At 39.7% G+C, this 20,326-nt stretch overlaps 1 protein-coding gene across 14 annotated transcripts in view; it reads left to right on the forward strand.

Moving 5' to 3' along the window:
- Positions 1–1,227: 1,227 nt before the first annotated feature.
- DMXL1 (Dmx like 1) overlaps positions 1,228–20,326 on the forward strand; it is an 86,620-nt gene continuing 67,521 nt past the window's right edge. For 5 of the 14 annotated variants that reach the window (XM_087742642.1, XM_087742643.1, XM_087742646.1 and 2 more), the window contains exons 1-4: positions 1,231–1,500; positions 11,798–11,923; positions 17,628–17,705; positions 19,803–19,881. In XM_087742642.1, coding sequence (XP_087598768.1) covers positions 1,414–1,500; positions 11,798–11,923; positions 17,628–17,705; positions 19,803–19,881 — 370 coding nt within the window. In that variant the 5' untranslated portion in view covers positions 1,231–1,413. Of the gene's footprint in view, positions 1,501–1,826; positions 1,980–3,453; positions 3,509–11,797; positions 11,924–17,627; positions 17,706–19,802; positions 19,882–20,326 lie in introns of those variants that run through there. The other 9 variants (XM_087742640.1, XM_087742641.1, XM_087742654.1 and 6 more) reach the window with 6 other exon arrangements.

Below are 20,326 nucleotides of genomic sequence, written 5' to 3' on the forward strand. Positions count from 1 at the left end.
AAAGGGTATGACCTTGCTTACACCAGGACTGGAAAAGTAACACAAGAAGAAAATGTGTTGTCGTGTACAGATTCACAGTATCCCCTTATGAATATTGTGGGATGTGATACACAAAGTTATGCCTATACATCATGAAATGGTCTGGTTTTGTATTATTTCTTGGAACTGCTGGTGAGCAGAAAGAGGCTCTAATATTCAATACTGGCATAATCTAAGAGTTAAAAACGATGTGGGAGCTGTAATTTGCAAGGGAAAACACAAATAATGATGAAGTTTCTATGAGAAATTGTTGGAATACTGAAAACGAGTTACAGTGGAAAGAAGTATTAATAAGAAGACATGAAGTGCTTTCAGGGTAGCAGAGAGAATGGTCATGCTTTCTCACAATTGGGAGACACCTCAATCTTTCAGTCCATTTAGAGGCAAAGAGCTACTGAAACGGTGAGGTGCCCTGGTAGGACAGATCTGAAGATCCTGCTGTCATCTAGACACGCAGGTTACGCTGCCTGTCACGCTCGGGCCTGACTTGACTTTCTCTCGTCTCGTTGGACCAAACCGGCCTCCGCTAAGCCCGCTCCTCAGCTGCGTGTAAAGCAATGTCCATCCTAGATGGCTCCCATTTTCTTTTTTCTCAGGGTATGAGGAAGGTAAAAAACATGGTTGCCTACAGCTAATGTGGCGTCCCAGGAAAATGTCTTCTTCATTTCCCAAGCCTCAGGGAACCATGTCTCCCATTGCTCTTGTAATGGCCTGTGGAAAGGCTGCAGCCCAGTCCCTCCGCTTGTGAAATTATGTGGGCTAGAAGGGGATGCATTCGGGCTTATTGACTCTTGCAAGGTGACGGACTCCTGTGCCCGCTCCAGCGAGGCGGGAGGTGGAGCGGCAGGCCTGACGAGTTTTGCGTCCCCCTCCCTCAGCCCACACCCGGGGTCAGCCACATCGAGCCCCTTGCCGTCAGGCCGAGGCGGCACTCGCCCAGGCCATTTTAATAGGAAAGTTAAATTCACCGCCGAGCTGCCCTTACCCGCGGCCCGCCCTGCCGACCGTGAGGCGCTGAGGCGAGACCCGCCGGCCCCGCCGCGCAGGCGCAGGCAGGACGCGCCCGCTCGCCCCGCGCTCACCGACCCCTGTGGCGGCCGGCGCGCATGCGCGGAGGCCGGGCGGCGGGGGCGGGCCGAGGGGATCGGGGTGCTGCCGCCGGGGCGGGCTCTCGCGAGAGCTGGCGCGGTGCGGCGGCGGCGGCAGGGAGCGGGCAGGCGGCGAGGCCGGTGTCAGGGGGAGCTGCGCCTCCGCGCTCCGCCCGCCCGGCCAGGCTCCGCCCCGCAGTATGTGCCGCCGCCTCCGCCGCCGCCCGCGGGACGAGGGGCGGCCGAGCGGCAGGGGCCGGCGGGCCGGCGGCGCCCTCCTCTCGCCATGAACCTGCACCAGGTGCTGACGGGGGCCGTGAACCCCGGGGACAACTGCTTCTCCGTGGGGAGCCTGCACGACCAGCCCTTCACGGTCAGTTCCCCGCCGGGGCCCGGGCGCCTCCGCCGGGCCCGGGCCCCGCGCTGCGTTCCCCGGCGCCGAAAGCGGCTGCGTCAGGCGCGGCGGCCGCCGCCGCCGGCCCCGGTAGCGTCGTCGGCCCGTAGCGGCACTGCCCGCCGCCGGGGGACGGCTTCCCCGGAGGGCCTGCGGCACACCTGCCCGGGGGGTGGGGAGAGACGTGCAAAACTTTCCCGGGGCGGCGGCGGTTCCCGAGGCCGGCGGTGCGGGCAGCGCCTGGGGTGGGCGGGCCGGGCCGGGCGGCGTTTCTGCCGGCGCCGGGATGGACGGGGCGCGGGGCGAGTGCGGTGCCCGGCGGAGGCGGCGCGCAGCTGCGGCTCTTAGCGGGGTTTGCTAACGCGGGAATATGGTGGCTTCGGTAAAAGATTACATAAACGGCAGCCGGTACGTGGGGCGTTCTGTGGCGGGGAATTTCAGCAGTCGCCTTCTGTCAGGTATGTAATTGGCATCCTTACTGGTCGCCGTGGAAGAAGATCTTGAAATACCGTGCCTTAGTGTTAAGGTTTTAAAACCAGTTTTGAAGTCCCTGCCGATGTTTATACTTAGAGTGGAGAAAAAACGCTTGCAGTGTTTAGTAAAGGCTAGAACCTTTCATTAGTGTTTGTTTTCCTCCCTTTCGCTTTTGTTTTGTAAACAGACTTCTGTTGTTGTGGTTCTCTTCCCACCCTCCCTCCCAAATATACCCTTCCTGTTTTGGGCTGAAGAGGAACGAAATGAGACGCAGCAAAGTTTCTCAGTGCACCACATCTGAGTGTTTTTAACCTTGCCTTTTCTGGCCACCCCTAATTACAGCACAGTGTGGTTTTGAGTTTGATAGGGAAATGATAGATAGAAATGCAAGAATTAAGAAACTTTATTTTCTAATGTCCCGTCTGGTGTACGCAGTTAAATTCAGCTGGCCACTTGCAGCTTCGCTCTGCGGCAGCGGTGCAGTGCCGGTGCTGGGAAGGTGGGGTACAGTCAGCGTTCAGAGCGAAGCACCCTAGAGCTGCTTCCCCAGAGTCAGGCTGGCTTTGCAAAGTCCGTTTATCTACAGCCTTGTCCAGTGATGTCCTTGCTTCTGAAAAAATGAATCCTGGAAATAAGTTCATATTGGAAGACTTCTTAAACTGCAGCAATTGGGACTTTGAATTCCAACTGTGGCAAACTTTCTGATTTTACACATCTGAAAATGTTAAAGACCCACCAGTGGTGGGAAGCCACTTGGTAGGAGACAGGGAGGTTTGCTTCACAGGGGAATGCTAGTAAGCTTTCAAAGTATGTGCTCATAACTTTCCAATTTTGATATTGTTCTTTTTTGAGGCAAACAGTTCGAGTTATCAGTGTCACTGAAGTGCTTGCTGCTTGTTATGGCCTAACTTATCAATAGTGTTAGAGCTTCCCAGTGGATAAGAAGAGTAAGAATCTCTCTTTGGGGAGAAGGGAATGATTGGGAAGTGCAGTTATCAGTAACTGTTTCTATGGTCTCTTTTTTACAAGAGCTATTTTGACATAAATACAGTAACAATGTTTCCTATAGACACATTAATCTTGCTTTGTTTTGTCCTTTTCCCCAGAAGGTTCTTAATGGATTTCTTTTCCTCAGATTTAAAACTGCTAACAGAAATATCCTCGACTGCTTCAGGGTTTTGTTTTGTTTTTTTTTTTGTTGCTGTTACTCATTTTATAATGCTATGTTAAGTTCATGAGATTGCTCAGCAGGATTAAGAAGTGAAAAGTGCTGAAGCTAATTTCTGCCTTTTTGGAAAGAAATGGTAGACATAACCTGTAGAAAATCCAACAAGAAAAATTAACGGTTGTTTTCTCATATCTGAAGTCATGATACAAACATCAATAAGTATAAATACTGTTGAATGGTATCTTAGAAATGGAAAAAAAACATGTCTCAGCAAACTTCTATGCTTCCAGGTTTTGTGACTGAGAACTCACAGGAGTTGATATTTCAGGGCTACATACTGTACAGGTGGGGTGAGTTACCTTTGTCTGACAAGAGAACTTGGTCTGTAATACCTTGATTTTTTTTTTGTTTGTTTGTTTTGAATACAGTATGGCCCAAAATATTGTTTGATATGGTGCACTAAATATTTAAGGTGAAAAGTTCTAAAATTTTACAGTTTTAAGCTAAAAATAACAGATTCTTCTGCTAAATTCTGAAAAATTGGAAGTGAAACTTGTAAAAAGCGCCTGTACTCACTGAATTGCATGCACCTTTTTGAATACGTGCAGTTCTGATCTAAAAAGGTATTTGAGATGCTTGTCCTAATGGTGTGCAGGCGGCAGAGTTTTCTTGTTCTGACCTTCTTTTTTTAGGATGTGAAGTGTCAAGTGGAGCTTGAACTTCCTTAGACAGAACACTGATAAAGAGTTTTTGGCATGTCTTTTATTTATATATAGAAAAAGGCTCATAAGCATCAAGATATTATAAGAAGCATGCCTGTTGTTTATCTGCTGAGAGTGGGTAGTAATAATGTATGGTACACTAAATGAGAGAGAACTTGGCCCTCAGAAGTCTGTATTTAACTGTTTATTCTCTGTGTGCTTCTCCTGAAATTTGTTTTATCTACCGTGTACTTGTCCACAGTGGACTACATCCTTAGCTTGCTTTTGTTGTTTTCAGATCTGAAATATTTGAGTACAAAAGCCATTTGTTTAATAAGTTCATGGAGTTCATCACATAGGATACTGTTATACTAGTTATTACTGAAGTTGTACTTAAGTTATTGGGTAACCAGCACTGATATGCCTTTTGTGATTGATTGGCTTTGTGCATTTTTGCTTATTCAATTCTGCTTCTGTAATATTGTTTTTCCTTTGTTTTTTTCCAAGTATCAGAAAAGGGAAAAAAATCACTATGGGCAATAGCAACTTTAGAAGCACAAGTCCCAAGACTGGTAATAGAAGTCACAAAAAAGCAGTTGTTTGTAGGGGTAAAAATTTGGAAAAAAAAAAAAAAAGATAAATTACATGGTTTATTTCAATGCATCCAGAATCTGTTCTGGACAGATTTCCTCTCTGTATGTGGTTAAACTCATCCTGGACTTGAGACTTGCTTTGTATGATAGACAAAACTGTGAATTTAAAATGCTAAGGTGAAAAGCACTTGGAAAATGTGTTTTTTGGGTAGTTTGATCAAGACCACACTGAATTTTCCAAAGATATTGCGTTGCGGTATAAAGATTTCCAGCTTTGTAAAGTTTTTTTCATAAATGTAGTTTCTGTGGCTCAATAAAATTGGTACTTATTTGTCTGGAAAATACTTCATGTTTTCTTTGTATTTAGAACTCCGTGTGTGTCTATAGTCAAGAAAATTAACTGACTGGTCATAAGAGTCACTCAAGAAGTTACAGTGTTTACACCTGCTTCTTGATTGTGATTTAGAAAAGGGAAGGAAACATTTTTGGTACTTTTTTTCCCCAGATTCCAGTTAACCTATTCTGAACTTAAGAAATTAATTGGCTTTTAAACTTTTTAACTGAATTAATCTTAAAAAAAAAAAAAAAGGGGTAAAACCTCTTTACACTTCAATGAAAAGTGCAGTTGCAGTGATACTTGATTCTAAGTGCACGTCCAATCAATTTCTCATTTAAAGTATAGTAGTTCAAGTACTTTTGATAGATTAGAAAGTTGTTTTTTTTTCCCCAAGGATGATGAAAGAGTATTTCTTACATTTAATTCATCTTCTTAATGAAACAAATATCTTTTTTTTTAAATAGGATATTTAAATGTAATACTTAGAGTAGTGTAAGTTTTGATACAATAATGAGGGTGGGAGACCATGCTGAAAAGCCTAGTGCAAATTTATATCTGCACAGGTGAGATTTTTTTTTTAATAGAGTGATTCAACGAGGTACCATGTGCTTCATGGTGACTGTGCTTTTTGATTTTGACCGTTCTGTGCAAAGGAGAAAAATACAGATGTTATTGCAGTATAACCTGGTTAATAGATTTATTTGCCTTTAATTTTTATCTTTTCATAAGAATGACCTTTGTTGTAAGTTTCTTAGAAGAGGAACCAATGAGGAAGGTGTGAAAATGAGAGAAGCGAGACACAAGGAAATACTCGCCTCCCACCTGTGCCTATTTGTGTTGCATATAAACAGTATTTAGCCTTTGCAGACTGAGAATGTATTATGTTTATGTGCTCAATCAAGCAGAAGAAACAGGTACCTGATGTAATTAACAAAGGTGATTTTTTTTGGCAATAAGTTTTTGTTCCTAGTCTACAATGCTTTTCCTTGGTAGATCTTTTTTTTAAAAAAAAACAAACAAACTGGGAAATGACTCTTCTCTAAGGTATAAATCGCTGTAAAGGTTGTAAAAATACCTGTTGTAAACTTCCGCTTTCAAACATGCGATAGAAATATTATTCAGCTATTACAGAATTCTGATAAAATCTTTTTAATCGGTCAATGTGATTGTAAGCCCTGGCATCCTGACCTTAGGGACTTGCTTCATTTCATTGGCAAGGGACATAAGAGCCCTTGAGACCCATCAGTGATAAAAATGGCCTTGATGTGGCTTGAGAATTACCCCCGATACAGTAACTGAATCAGTTGCAAAACAAAAGAAGCAAAAGAGAGTGTGGGTTGTTGAACTGTTAAGCTTCCAGTATAGCTATAGTGGGGAGAAAACATTTCCAAGTGAGTTACTGTGAATGGTTAAACATGGTCCCTTCGTCTGCTTCGGCTAGGTGGTTCTGTATGACCTTGGGCCCAGCACAGCCTTCTGCATTATCTTTCTAGTCTGTCTGTTCATCCCACATATATTTGCATGTGTTTATATATTTATATATATATATATATAACTTTATAAATGCATATGTGTGCACACACATACTACTGCATTCACCTGTGCATAGTAGCTGGCAATTTATGGTAGGTGTACTTGTGCCCTTCATGTAAGAGGTGTAGGTTAAACAGAGTTTGTACAAGTTGTGCAAGATAACGTGTCTGTCCTTATGTAGCTGTAGCAGAAACTATAGCAAAAACTTTGTATGTCAGTACATAGAAGAAATACATAAAAAGGGTTGAATATAAGGGAAATAACTGCTTTAGAGGTCCTGTGCTGTGTAAGAGGTCAGGACTCCTGCTCATTTGTTTTTCTTCTGTTGAAAGTAGTCTGATTTGCCAGTACTATTCTGTTTTTTTTAGAGTTGTATATATCAGGCTTTCACTTTAGAAAGGAATTAGAATAGTTCATATAATTGTCTGTACTATTTTCTGTTACAACTAACATGCTTTTAAAGCACTGTTATTGTCAAAATATCTGTTAATCTTCTCCAAAGAAATATGATTTTACAAATAAGAGCTGACATCTGATTAAAAGAATGAGTAGAAATTGTGTGAAAACCCACTATTTCATGCAAAATCACATTTATTTTCACAGGCCTGAAACATCTTTCACTTCCTAATTTCAGGCTTGTTTTGATATGTTGACAGCTAGTGAAATCCATGTACATGCAGCATGAACAAGTTCTATCTTGTTTGTTTGTGTAACAGAAGAACAAAGCATTGTTTAATAAACATTCCAAGAACATGATAATGTCAACATTATCTGCTTGTCCCATTGTGCAAAGATAACTTTCTTGTAAATATTCTAAGACATTCTTAAGGTGAAAGGCTTTTATGGCTTGCCAAAATCAGACTTAGAGGCTCTGCTTGCTTTAAAAAGGTGTTCTGGGTGTTTATTATTTTTTAGGAATTCTTTCTTAGTTGAACAGTATGGCAGCATTTTGTCCCTCACCAAGGGCCAGGTAACGTAGGCAAGAGTATAGATGTGAGACATGCTTATACTCTGAAACTGCTTCTTGCCTTACACATAATAGAACACTTGAATTACCTTTTTTCTTAGATTCTATAGTTTGTAAAAATGCAATCTCAGTAGCTTCTGTCAAAATGAAAATGGGTGACGTGAACTATTGTGGACAAGTCTTGCAGTAAAGAGTAGATAAAGTTGACTGGTAGGCAGAATCCATTTTTGTTGTATCTGAGAGACTGTTAGGGTATATAGAAAGTATCTCTTACTCCTCAGTGCTGATTTCCATTATACCATGCTAAAATACCTCATACAGTTTTCTGAGGTGAAAAAAATAAGTGTAAAATTAGTCCAGCAGTTAGTTTTGTGCTCTTGTTTTAGAGAAATGCCTTTATAGGATACTACTGCTCTAGAAACCTCATTCAGAACTGGAGTCTGGGTTCCAGTGCGTGTGTATGAGGAGATGACCTTGCTGCACAGAGACTGTCTAATGGACGAATTGCAGTGGGGACAGCAAAGAACCAAAGGAAGGACACCTTAAGAGGAGGGCAACACTCAAGCTTCCCTCCCAAAGTGTCTGGTCAGTGTGAGGTGTAATGGGATTGGGATGGTAGGCAACAGTAGAAAAGGGAGCCTGTTGCAGTTTCATTTGCCAAACAGCTTAGTTGCCTTCTGTTCAAACACTTTTTTTCTTTGAAATATATAGCTTCCTTCCCCTCTGCATCCCTTGCCTTTTGTCTTTGAAATTGTGGTTCTCCTGCAGGCGAACATTGACTAAATGTCAAAAATAACTTCAAGCCATCATCCTTCTGCTTGACTGTAGTTATATTTGGAAGCTCCTTGAAGATGCTTTTTTTTTTTCCCTTGCTACCTCTTTGGTGACAGACCAGCTCTACAGGCTTATGAGCTAGTCAGTGCTTCTACAGCTTATTGGGGATTGGGAAGTCAATCGGACCAAGTATGGTCTCATCTATCTGAATAGACTGATGTCAGAAGTGATTCTTTTTTTCCCGAATGTCAATTTTTTTCAGGTAATGTGGATAATTACCAGAACATAAGGATGTAATGACTATATTTTTCTTCCAAGAATAAGATTTTAAAAGGGCACCTGTATTGGGTTTGTGTGGCAAGGTTTTGGTAGCGTGGGGGCTACAGGGGTGGCTTCTGTGAGAAGCTGCTAGAAGCTTCCCCTGTGTCCGACAGAGCCAATGCCAGCCGGCTCCAAGACAGAGCCCACGCTGGCCAAGGCCAAGCCCATCAGCGATGGTGGTAGCGCCTCTGGGATGTCATATTTAAGAAGGAGGGGAAAAAGAAAAACCTATGCAACTGTAGCCAGAGAGAGGAGTGAGAATATGTGAGAGGAACAGCCCTGCAGACACCAAGGTCAGTGAAGAAGGAGGGGGAGGAGGTGTTCCAGGTGCCAGAGCAGAGATTCTCCTGCAGCCCATGGTGAAGACCATCGTGAGGCAGGCTGTCCCCCTGCAGCCCATGGAGGTTAATGCTGGAGCAGATATCCACCTGCAGCCCATGGAGGACCCCGCAGAGGAACAAGTGGATGCCTGAAGGAGGCTGTGACCTTGTGGGAAGCCCATGCTGGAGCAGGCTCCTGGCAGGACCTGTGGACCCATGGAGAAAGGAGTCCACACTGGAGCAGGTTTGCTGGCAGGGCTTGTGACCCTGCGGGGAACCCACGCTGGAGCAGTCTGTTCCTGAAAGACTGCTCCCCATGGAATGGACCCACACTGGAGCAGTTCATGAAGAACTGCAGCCTGTGGGAAGGACTCACATTGGAGAAGTTTGTGGAGGACTATGTCCTGTGGGAGGGACCCTATGCTGCAGCAGGGGAAGAGTGTGAGGAGTCCTCCCCCTGAGGAGGAAGGAGTGGCAGAGACAATGTGTGATGAACTGTCCGCAAATCCCATTCCTTGTCCCCCTGTGCTGCTGGAGGGGGAGGAGGTGGAGGAAACTGGGAGTGAGGTTAAGCCGGAGAAGAAGAGAAGAAATAAGTATTAAACATAAAATAATAACCATGTTTAAACATAGCAAACAGGAGGAGGAGATACAGCTCTTGGACAAGAATTTATATTCATAAAGGAGACATTTTCAAGAAATGTCAAGTCTAGGGTGTGTGTATACCTCTTTGAGCTACTGCTGTCTAGCACAGGCAGGTTAGCAGGGGATAGCCTGAGCTCTGATACTATTTTAAGTCCTTGTTCCTGATACATTGATGAATATACTAGTTCCTAAAGACTCCAGTGTGTAATGTTTGATAGTTACTTTAGAGTTCTTCCAGGGCAAAATGCCAAGTGTACTCAGGAATTTTTTTATATGTTAAAACTGGTTGACTTCTTGATCCCATTAAAATAGTTAGTTTATGAATGTCAGGATCACTGCTAACAGTATGTGTTACTATGTATGCTAGTTCTTGGTCACCATGGTGGAAATATTGTAGTGTTGTGACGCGATGTGATCTCAGGCTTGCCTGTGAAGCTAGTAATGGAGGGAACCAGATATGAGAAATCTAGTAAGTCTATAAAGTGCTGATGAGGCCTAGAGGGGCATACAGAAGAGCAGGTGGGCTTCATAGAGTCTTTGAGACTTCAGTCTTTTAAAGGCATTTTAATGAAGCCATGTTATCTTTTTAAAGTGAGGCATGTTTTTTTTTTCTTTCTTAAAATTGCCTCCATATGGAATGCTAAATTTAACAAAATGGCTTTGGGGAAAAATTGTATGTATGGTACTTCTGAATAACCTTTGCTGGGTGGACCAAGGATTTAATCAGTGAGTCACCAGGTGAGATGGTTTTTAACTAAAGAAAAGTTCTGTCAGGAACGGGTCCAAAGTTCATGTCATTGCAATATCAAAATAATCACTTTAACATTGGAATAAAAAATAGTATTCAATCTCCTCTTCTGAAATGAGTTTTAAATTAGACTGCTTTGGAGCCTGCAGTTTAATATGTCAATTTGTAATAAATGCTGCTCTCTTGACAGGAGGAATTACACCTCTTGAACCTCTTCTTAAAGCTGAAGAAGGGACAGGACAGGAAGGGGCTCAAAAACCTGACCAATAATAAATGATCATAAATAAATATATGGTTATATTTAGTCTGCAGAAGCATTCTGGACAGAATTTTCAACTATCAGGTTATTTTAAGGGTGGCTTGTGGTCTGCTGGTTGGAAAGCAATAACTGAATATTGGCTGAGAATGGTGATCACAGTCTTGTGGGTAAGATTATTTTGTGAAATATCACGGAACCCTTTGTGGGGAAAATTGTCTTTTGGACTGAAATCTCCATATTTTTTATTTTATTTATTTATTTTAATGTATGTAATGGTATGATAGTCTAGGTCAGGCTGGGCTAAAAATACTCTTTCACATGAAGCACCTGAAAACACGATCATGAGATTTCAAATTTGTAAATCTAGCATTCAATTTTTCTGCTTTTTTCCAAGTCAAAAGTGTTTTTAGTTAATATACTAGAAATTAGTAGGGTTGGTTGTAAGACAAGATCATTTATGTCACTATATGGAAATCTTCCATCTGCAGTTTCTGTGAGACTGTTCTGCTCCTGCATCTTTTGGCCAACTAAAATGGCATTTTTGGCCCTTTTATCATTCTCTTGCTCTCTAACAGAATACTATTTTTTGTGCTCTTAATTTTGTTGCTGGCTTCCTGGCTCTGGCTTTTTAATGGATGTGCATTCTTTGTTCTAGCACTTTCATCCTTGAATGCTGTATTCTTACGCTTATTGGATGATTCTGCTCACTATTGTTTCCGCAAGTTTCTTCAGCATATAATCTTTCTCTCCATTTTAATCTGTGGTCTGTTTCTAACAAAACTTGTATAAAGATAGGAAGAAATTTTGACTCACACATTGCAATACTCAGTCAGCTGGCTCTGTGAATGTGTTAGATGTATCAAATTACTTAGTGACAATATAAATTTAAGAGAAAATAAAATTAATCCATGGAATGCAAGTCACAGGAGACTCAACAAGTCTAAAGGCACCGCTTTGCTTCTGTATAACTAAGCTTCATACTCTTACCCTTTTGAATTTTTCCTTTACTAAATGCTTTGTACCATTTTAGCTCTTCAGTTCTATTCCCCCTTTTCAAAAATTTATTTTTAAATGCCTCTTTCTCCAGTGTGGAAAATATATTACTTTTTCCTACTTTGCATGAACTTTGTTCTTCATGCTTTTTCTTTTCTTTTAGATGTTTTCATAACTCCATCTTTTTTACCTCTTATATCTTGAACCACTGTTTGCTTGTTATGCAAGTGTTGTGATGCACTTCTAAGCATGGAGGAAGAGTAATTTGCCACTTCTATTGCTTGATTTAAAATGTAGATATCTGTTTGATCTCTGCGAATACCTCTGTACTTCGGTCTATAGTGTTCTACATGGATAGGATACGTGGACTATGCTGTTTCATTCTTTACGCACATGCTGTAAATAGCTAAAGCTTTCCTCCTTGTTTCTTTTTTCATTTTTAGGCATACGCATCAGGATGTGATATTGTGGTACTGGGGACTGACTTTGAAAGATTACAGATAATCCCTGGAGCAAAACATGGAAACATTCAGGTGGGATGTGTGGACTGTTCAATGCAACAGGGGAAGGTACGTAGAGCAGCGTTTCTAATAATGTTCTAGCAATATCATATTAAGCACCTTCTTGAGAGTGCGGATACTTGCAAGGTAAAGCAAATACAGAAGAGTGAATAGTAAAATGGCCGATTGCTCCATGTCTTTATTTGTGGTAAGCAGCACACTGAATGTGAAATACTAACCATAGTTATAAGATTGTAGAAGATATGTAGGGCTGCACAGGAAGATGTAGATATGCACAGGGCTGCATAGAGGAGATAGCAACAATTTGACTAGAAGATGAGTAAGGTAGAAGCAAAGGTAATTTGTTCACTATGGTTTCATACTACTTGGCGTGTCATTGACATACTTTGACATGTTTGTAGTTGGTAGCAGATGAGAGGTTCCACAAAAATCATTTTCAGGTCATTCAGAAAAATGACACCCTTTCAAGCAATTCATAAAGGTTTAAAATTGCTCTTGGACAGGGTTTTGCTTTCTTGAATTCTCAGCTTTTCTTTTTCTTACGTAGGTAAACTGGATCAGAAATGTTGTATTTTAGACACTATTAGGTTTCAAGTCCTTTTTACATAGGTCTTTCTTAATTGTTCTGTCATAGTAAAAAAGAAATAACCAGGTAACTGTATCCACTGGGATGTCACAGTGTGATTAAGCTGTTCACCAATTCAGTAGGAACTGTGTTTGGGTACATGTTGGCTTACCAAAGAGAGTTTTTTTACTTTGTTGCTTTTTGTGAGTAGATAAGGTGAGCCTTTTGCACATCACTACAAGCCTTATGAGTTGATGAGAGCTTTGGTTAGATTCTGGTGTCTGTCTTGAGATGAGACCTCTGCATGGAAAGCAGTTAATGTTTACATGTGAAGTCTATGATGATGATCCCCAGCCACTCTCTGTTTCTGCTTTTTAATGTTTGAGTGATGAACTCTTACAATGGTGGTGAAGGAACATAAATGAAAATGAGGAACTGTTCTGCTCTGTGTCTCTTGGTACCTCATAGCCATAAAGACTGCGTGTGTTTCTCCATTGGCTGCTGTTAACTAGAAAGCTTTTTTGAGTTCACTGACTGTATATTAACAGATAGTGAAATACACGTGCAGATCACATGTCACAGTTAATCTTATAAAATTTTTCTGCAAATTTGCAGGGTCATCTTGACCGCACAGTAGCGGTTCTATATGCATTTAAATGACAAACTGTCCTTGAGTTGTAAATTAACACATATGAATATATCAAATGATCAAGCTTACTAAGCTTTAGAATTTTTTTTTCTTAAATGATTTTGATTCTGCAAGTTGGTATGGTTTGCTGTTAGCAATTAGACTAGATGTATTTGCAGAGTGCTGAAATACTAAGCAGTGGACTCTGCTTATTGACTGCACTGGTCAATACCTCTCCAGTTCACTGTTGCAAGGATGGAATTTCTTCTTGTAGCTTCTTCATTGGTATTGACACACAGATTTCTATTCAGTTTACCTCCAGTTTATTCTTTGTTGTTTAAAATCTATAGGAAGAAGCACAATGCAAATAATGCAGCTTATTTAGGCTGCAATTTTGAACCTTTCTAGAAAGCATCAAGTTATAATTTGTAGTTTATGAATTTCGTACCTTTTTAACTTTTTACTTTATGGAGAACTGCTATCAAGCATTTTCTCCATAATAGCTGGCCTTTACTGTCTTTGAAGGATCTCTGTCATTCTCCCTTTGGATGACAGAATTGATTTGTAAAAGAGTAATTTTTTAGTTGTGCAAGTAATGAGTTGAAATTTTTCTTCGTTCTTGCCCCATAAATCTAATTGTAGTTTATTGGGAAGCTAGTGCCTTGTGAAGCTACTTTGAAGCACCAACAGCTTAGAAGTTCATGTATGACCCACCTCTCCCTTGGCTTTGAAGGGTGGGGGGAACATGGCACCATCTTTTCTTTTCCTAGTCTAGTTTTGGAGATTAACTTGATTCTCTGTCTCCATGAATGAGATGAGGGGAAAAAAATGGATGAGAATTTTTAATCATCCCAAGAAAGCATGTATGAATGTGTTTATATTTACATGTGTTTGTATGTGTATGTATATAAACTTTTTAAAAAAGTCTCCCATGGATTTGCTTGCAAAGACTAGTTTCACAAACAGGACAATTTAATCTTAGGCCACTGAATCCAGTCTCTTGCCTCTGGTTGTAGGCAACTTAGTAATCAACAACTTATTTGTAAGTGGGTGCAGTACTTGATCTTCTCCCACACAATGTGAGCTACAGGCTGCTTTCCAGGCTGCTTTTTTTTCTTTAGTGAACATAAGAATTAAGGCCAAAACTTTTAATGATAACCTGATAAAACTTTAATTGTTTTCATGGTTTGGCTTGTACAAATATCTAACATTAGAGTACAAGAAGATGGTCCTCGCTTCAGATCACTTGAAATGTTTCATCAGTTGTTTGTGTCATGGCTGGTGATTGCAGTATTACAAGGTATATGAAGTATTTTCTTTATGGAACAAACTATTTTACTGATGTCAAAGGAAAACATAGGTACTAATTAAAAGTTTCCTTTGGTTTACATGATAATAGGTTACCTGTAGAAAATTGGTAAGTAAAACCAGTAAGTTTGTTAAATAAGACATTTTTAAATAGGACCTTTTTTTTCATAAGTAGAACTACTAATTATTTTGAGTATGAAAGCTCAGTTTTGAATCAAGGGTTTATAATTTTGTGAACTATACTAGGGTGGGGGTTTTTTGTTGGTTTTTTTTTTAGTACGCAGTCTGTGGATTCTTTTCAAAGGAACTCTGTTCCATTTTCTGCTGTTTGGTAGTGAGTGATAATATAACTTGATACGAGCTACAGACCTTTTGATGAATGAGAAAAATGTTGAGGACTTCTATGCAATATGGAGGCTTGGTGGAAATAAACATAAGTGTATCAAGAAACTATTTGGATTATACTAAGACTTTAGAAAATGAGAAACTGATGCTGCCAGTTCTATTCCTACTTTGGACAAAGTGGTGAGGTGGACAAAGTTGTTGCTCCAAGGACTGATGCTTTATTCGTATATGATGGTGCAAGAATTATAGAGTCACAGAATGGTTTGGGCTGGAAGGGACATTTAAAGATGCTTCAGCCCAACCCACCCCCCACCTACCCTTGTGGTCAGGAACATCTGTCACTAGATTGCATTGCTCAAAGCCCTATCCAACCTGACCTTGAATGTTTGAAGGGATGGGGCATCTACCACCTCTCTGGGCACTGTTCCAGTGTCTCACCATGCACATTGTAAAAAACTTCTTCCTTATATCTAATCTAAATGTACTGGCTTTCATTTTAAAACCATTACTCTTTGTCCTATCACTACAGGTCCTGGTAAAAAGTCTTTCTCCATCTTTCTTATAAGTCCCCTTTAAGTATTGAAAGGCTGCAATAAGGTCTCCCCAGAGCCTTCTCTTCTCCAGGCTGAATAACCCCAACTCTCTCAGCCTTTCTTCATAGCAGAGGTATTCCATCCCTCTGACCATTTTTGTGGCCCTCCTCTGGACCCACTCCAACAGGTCAATGTCTTTCTGGTGCTGGGGACACAGGAGCTCAATGCAGTACTCCAGGTGGGGTCTCACTAGAGCAGGAGAATCACCTCCCTTGCCCTGCTGGCCACCCTTTTTTTGCAGCCCAGGATACGGTTGGCCTTCTGGGCTCCAAGCGTGCATTGCCAGCTCATGTTCAATTTTTCATCCACCAGGATCCCCAAGTCCTTCTCCACAGGGCTACTCTCAATCCAATCAGTCCCCTTGTCTATACTGATACTGGGGATTGCCCAAGGTGGAGGACCCTGCACTTGTCCTTGTTGAACTTCATGAGGTTCACATGGGCCCACTCCTCCAGCCTGTCAAGGTCCCTCTGGGTGGCATTCCTTCTCGCTAGCGAACCAACTGCACCACTCATCTCGATGTCATCTGCAAACTTGATGAGGGTGCATTTACTACCACTGTCTACAATTAAGAATGACTGTAACCTTTCTCTTACAACTCAGTAAGGCTTCTCTGCACATCTTATTTCTCCTAACAGCACTTGGGACTACAACAGACGTTTGGTTGATGTCTGGGTGGTTATTGTTGTAGTTTGGGAAATTCCGCAACACATGTTTGCATTATTCTTTTTGGTGGCATGCTGCTCAGTGAGGACTAGTCTGAGTGGCTGTATCATTGTGGAAGCCTCTGGAAACTTTCAGAGGGCAGCAGTTGCTCTGGACACTATTTGTTTAGCATTTTGGCATGCTAATGTTAGTTTGTCTTAAAAACCCACTAAACAATAAAAAATGGAAGGATTGTCCACAGTTGGAAAAAAGGAAAAAGGAAAAATCTAATGGATACGAGGTTATATAAACTACTTGCTGTTGAGGTGTGGAATGGAATTACAAGAACAAAAGAGTAATTGTGGTATTTAAAGAGAATTAGAGAGGGCAAATATTAGCCTGAGATGTAAGAAAAAAGTTTCTTCAGGCATTTTGCAACTATGACAAAATTATTCTTGGCATTTTTGGGTCAGGCTGATGTTTAGGTTGCTCGTGTGATAGAAATTTGTTTAATGATCTGTTCTTTTTAATGCAGAGGGCTTCTCTTGAAGCTATGGATCTACGGATTTTAGGATCTGTATGGATCTGTGCATTTGTATATCTGTACATTTGTAATTAACAGATCTGTAAATAACATGAACAACTTGGGTATGACACTTTAGTGCTTTTTTTTTTCCTTAAAGCTGCTGTGGTGGATACTGAAATCAAAATGTATTTTATGAAGTGACTGGCTTTCTTTAATGTTGTTAAAGGGAAACTGTGAATATTTTCTGAGCCAGAATTTCACAGATATAGGAAATTGACTATTACAGCATATCAGAACTGTAGATGTGCTCCCTTTTAACATCAAGCATCACTGCAGAATGCAGGATGTCCATTATGCATGACCTGTGCAAACTCCTTAATTTTTGTATTTCAGAGTAGTTTTAGGCAACATTGCCTTGTGACGGTGCTCGCAGGCTCTGCCTGAGGGCTTTAACATATATTTGGCTTGTTTTGGCTGCTCTTATCAAGTCTTTTAGGCTTGCTTTTATATAGATATCTTGAGATAAAATACTCCTAATTTTGTCTTAATGCAAGTTTGGGGTGGCTGATATCACTGATGGAATAAGACTTTGAAATACCAATTAAAGCTGACCATACTGCAACTTTTTTTTGAAGTATTTTATGTTAGCATTTAGTAGTTCTTCTGTTTTGCAGTTCTCTGAATTGGGTGTTTAGCTTATGTAGCTTATGAGTCTTGTGAATTATCTTTTTATAATCTAGCATGTTCTCATGCCAGGGAAGTCCACAAAAGGACCCTGAGCCAATGTTGGTTCCATTTCTGAGAATGTGAACTCAGCAGACTCCTTTGAGTGTTTACCTAATTTAATGTGGAAAGAATATTGATAATAGATCTAATTTAAAAAAAAAAGGCTCATGTCCACCTGTACTCTCAGTAGTTCATCAGGACTAATGTGTAAGTAAAGAATTGTATTTTTATTATCATCAACACTTGCTTCATGATTTTTGCTAGATGTCATTTTGCTGTTATTGAAAGGGAGTATGAATGTGAGCTTCAAATTTATCTACAAGGAAGGTTAAAAGTAGAATCAACAATTTGCATTTTATTCTTGTTCTGTAGCTTGTTTCTTCTGTGTGTGTTTATGTACATATAAATTCCTTTAGATTGCAGCTTCTTACGGAAATGTGATTTGTATCTTTGAGCCGGTTAGCCTCTTGAAGCAGAACAGCAGTCATCATAATGTGAGTAATTCATCACTCCTTAATTCATTTACTCAGGTATAAAGCCTGACTCATTTTCTGGTTTGCTTTAAAGTTGAAGATTTCTTTGTCTTCTTTTAATGCTGGAATAAAATTGAGAGATAAGATGGTCCTTGGGAAATGAAAATGGTAGGAGGAGGGCAGAAACATTTTTTGAAATAGTTTTAAAAGGAATAGGTTTTACTATAATGCTTCATATTAGTGATTTCTCAAACCCTACAATTCATAACTGAAATATTCCAGAACCCAAAAAGAAGTGCATGTCTCCATTCTCCAAAGAGTATAGCCATTACAATAGGAATTCCTTTTTGAACCATCCTGTGTAGCCTTTATGTCCTGATGTGTTTTACAATTCTTATTTTAACTTTGGTTTATGAAACTACATGCTCTTGGTGAAATCTTTTATAGTTTCAAAAAGTCATTTATTGTAAAAGTTCTTTAGAATATCTGACTGCATGCTTATACTTCAGTGTTATGACGGTGAGTAAGAGCAATATTTATTCTCTTGATAGCATAGCTTAGTTTTGGTGACAGTGGTTTAGTGAATTAGTGGCCAGAATCTTAATTTCTGGCTAATAATGTGATTTAGAGCAAGTTATTAAACCATGCTTCTTACACGGGGAGGATTACTCATATAATTAGAAGCTTTAGAGTCTAATTAAAGTCAGTTTGATGATATGAGGAGACTTTGATAGCAATTGCTCAAGGAGCTTGTGTCTCCCTCTTCAGGGGTTTGGTCTCTCCATTTATATTAATAAATTGTTTATATGGCTGTATAGTGGATTCCCTTCTTTATACTAACCAGCTAAGTCATATGGTTCCTGGTGTACCTGTAAACTAGTGGTATTTTATATATTAATTAAATAGCTGGTATTGAATATCAATGTATAATATTTCATACCACTAGAAAGCAATGGAATAAAATAATGGTACAATGTGACTTCGTGTGCTTATATGAACTTTTTAGAAGTACTGCTCTCCTTTTTAATCATTGGAGCTGTTGAATCCATCCTGAATGTTTTTCTATACCTGTAAACACTACACTTACCTTGAAACCTCGAAGTTAGTCTAGTAACTGTATGCAATAGAGGAAGCACTCTTCACCCATGATTTTCTTTCAAATATTTTATAATTGAAGAAATATTCTGTTACTTCATTCTTGCAGTTAACATCTATGCAATAATTTCCAGCATATTTAGGTTGTCGTAGGATTGTCTGTCTTCTATTTACTGGAATGTTCAGAATCTAAAAAAAAAAAAACCAACAAAACCAAACAACAAACCAGCTTCAGAAATATTTTATTTAGATCTTTATCAGCAGGTACTTTTTACTGTTTTCTACGAAACTTGTGGAAGATTTTGTTGTTATATTTTAACTTCAGCATCTATTGGTTTGATATTTTTGGAGCGAGGGATGATTACTTTAAAAATGTCTGTCTTTGTGAAGAAAGAAAAAAACTTGTTGACTCTAAATATTATTTCCAGTAATGATTTCAGTTTCTTCTGTAATTCAAATCATCAAAACTTTGCAACCTATTATGTAAACAGACCAGATAAATACTTTGTTAATTTAATCCTTAGCTTGTTCCAGTGAATGAAGTAATGACGCAAAATCTGAAGATAGCTGACTGTCCTATTGTATATTTTAAAAAAGGGGGGAGGGGGAAATATCATATATGTTATCTTGACCTTATTGAAATCCTTTAATTCAACAATACTACTGATATCAAACACCAGGTGCATTTAGTGTATTTCATTTTTGAAATATCTTTTTTTCCCAAAAATAAAATCAGACTTCCCTTTAAAAAAAACCCAGATTCTGATGATGATTATATGTACTGAATTTTTTTAAGATATATTTTTAAAATAAGAACTTAGAAACTTCTATTTGTATGGTCAGATTAATGGAAAGCTATTTTGTTTAAAAATCAGAATGAATCCATTTTTATGAGGTAAGCAGTAATGTATTTTTAAACACATCCTTCATAAAAGTTGGAGGATGCAGTTAAGATGTACTATTTCTATTATGAAAGGGGAGGGGAAGGAAACATTTTAATGTTTGTGAACACTTAAATTTCAGACATTACATTATCAGTGGCAGAAGAATGCTCAAATCTTACTGGAAGCCATAGCACATAATCTAACGTGGGATCCCACAGGTAAGAACAGAATAAAAGAAACACCTAACTATTTGATACCGCAACTAATTTTTTATTTAAATTTCACCATTCTTTGGGGACAAGGAAACAATTTTTGTTTTGCCTTGGCATAATAGAGAACATTAAATTGGAGTGAAATCTACCTTTTGTCACTTGCTATAGGAGAGCCAAAATATTAGGTGCATCTGTATGGTTGTACTTGATTATCCTAATCTTAGCAGTATCTAATTTTTAAAAACATGGCTTAAATGGTAAGCATTTGTTAAGAGGGATGTCTACAGTAGCTCTAGGTGTTTCTTTTAGAGAGTAACTACTTTGAAAATTTGATTAATTTTCACTATTTGAACTGTATGTAGGTACTCTCATAAGACATTTTGATTTGAGTATCTTCTTGCAAGATTGACCCAGTCTATATCCATGTAGGGGAATATGTAAAAGGCACACT

This window comes from Nipponia nippon, unplaced genomic scaffold, assembly GCF_047370975.1.
Source record: "Nipponia nippon isolate SJK-2023a ecotype South Korea unplaced genomic scaffold, ASM4737097v1 scaffold_8, whole genome shotgun sequence".
Classification (NCBI taxonomy): Eukaryota; Metazoa; Chordata; class Aves; order Pelecaniformes; family Threskiornithidae; genus Nipponia; species Nipponia nippon.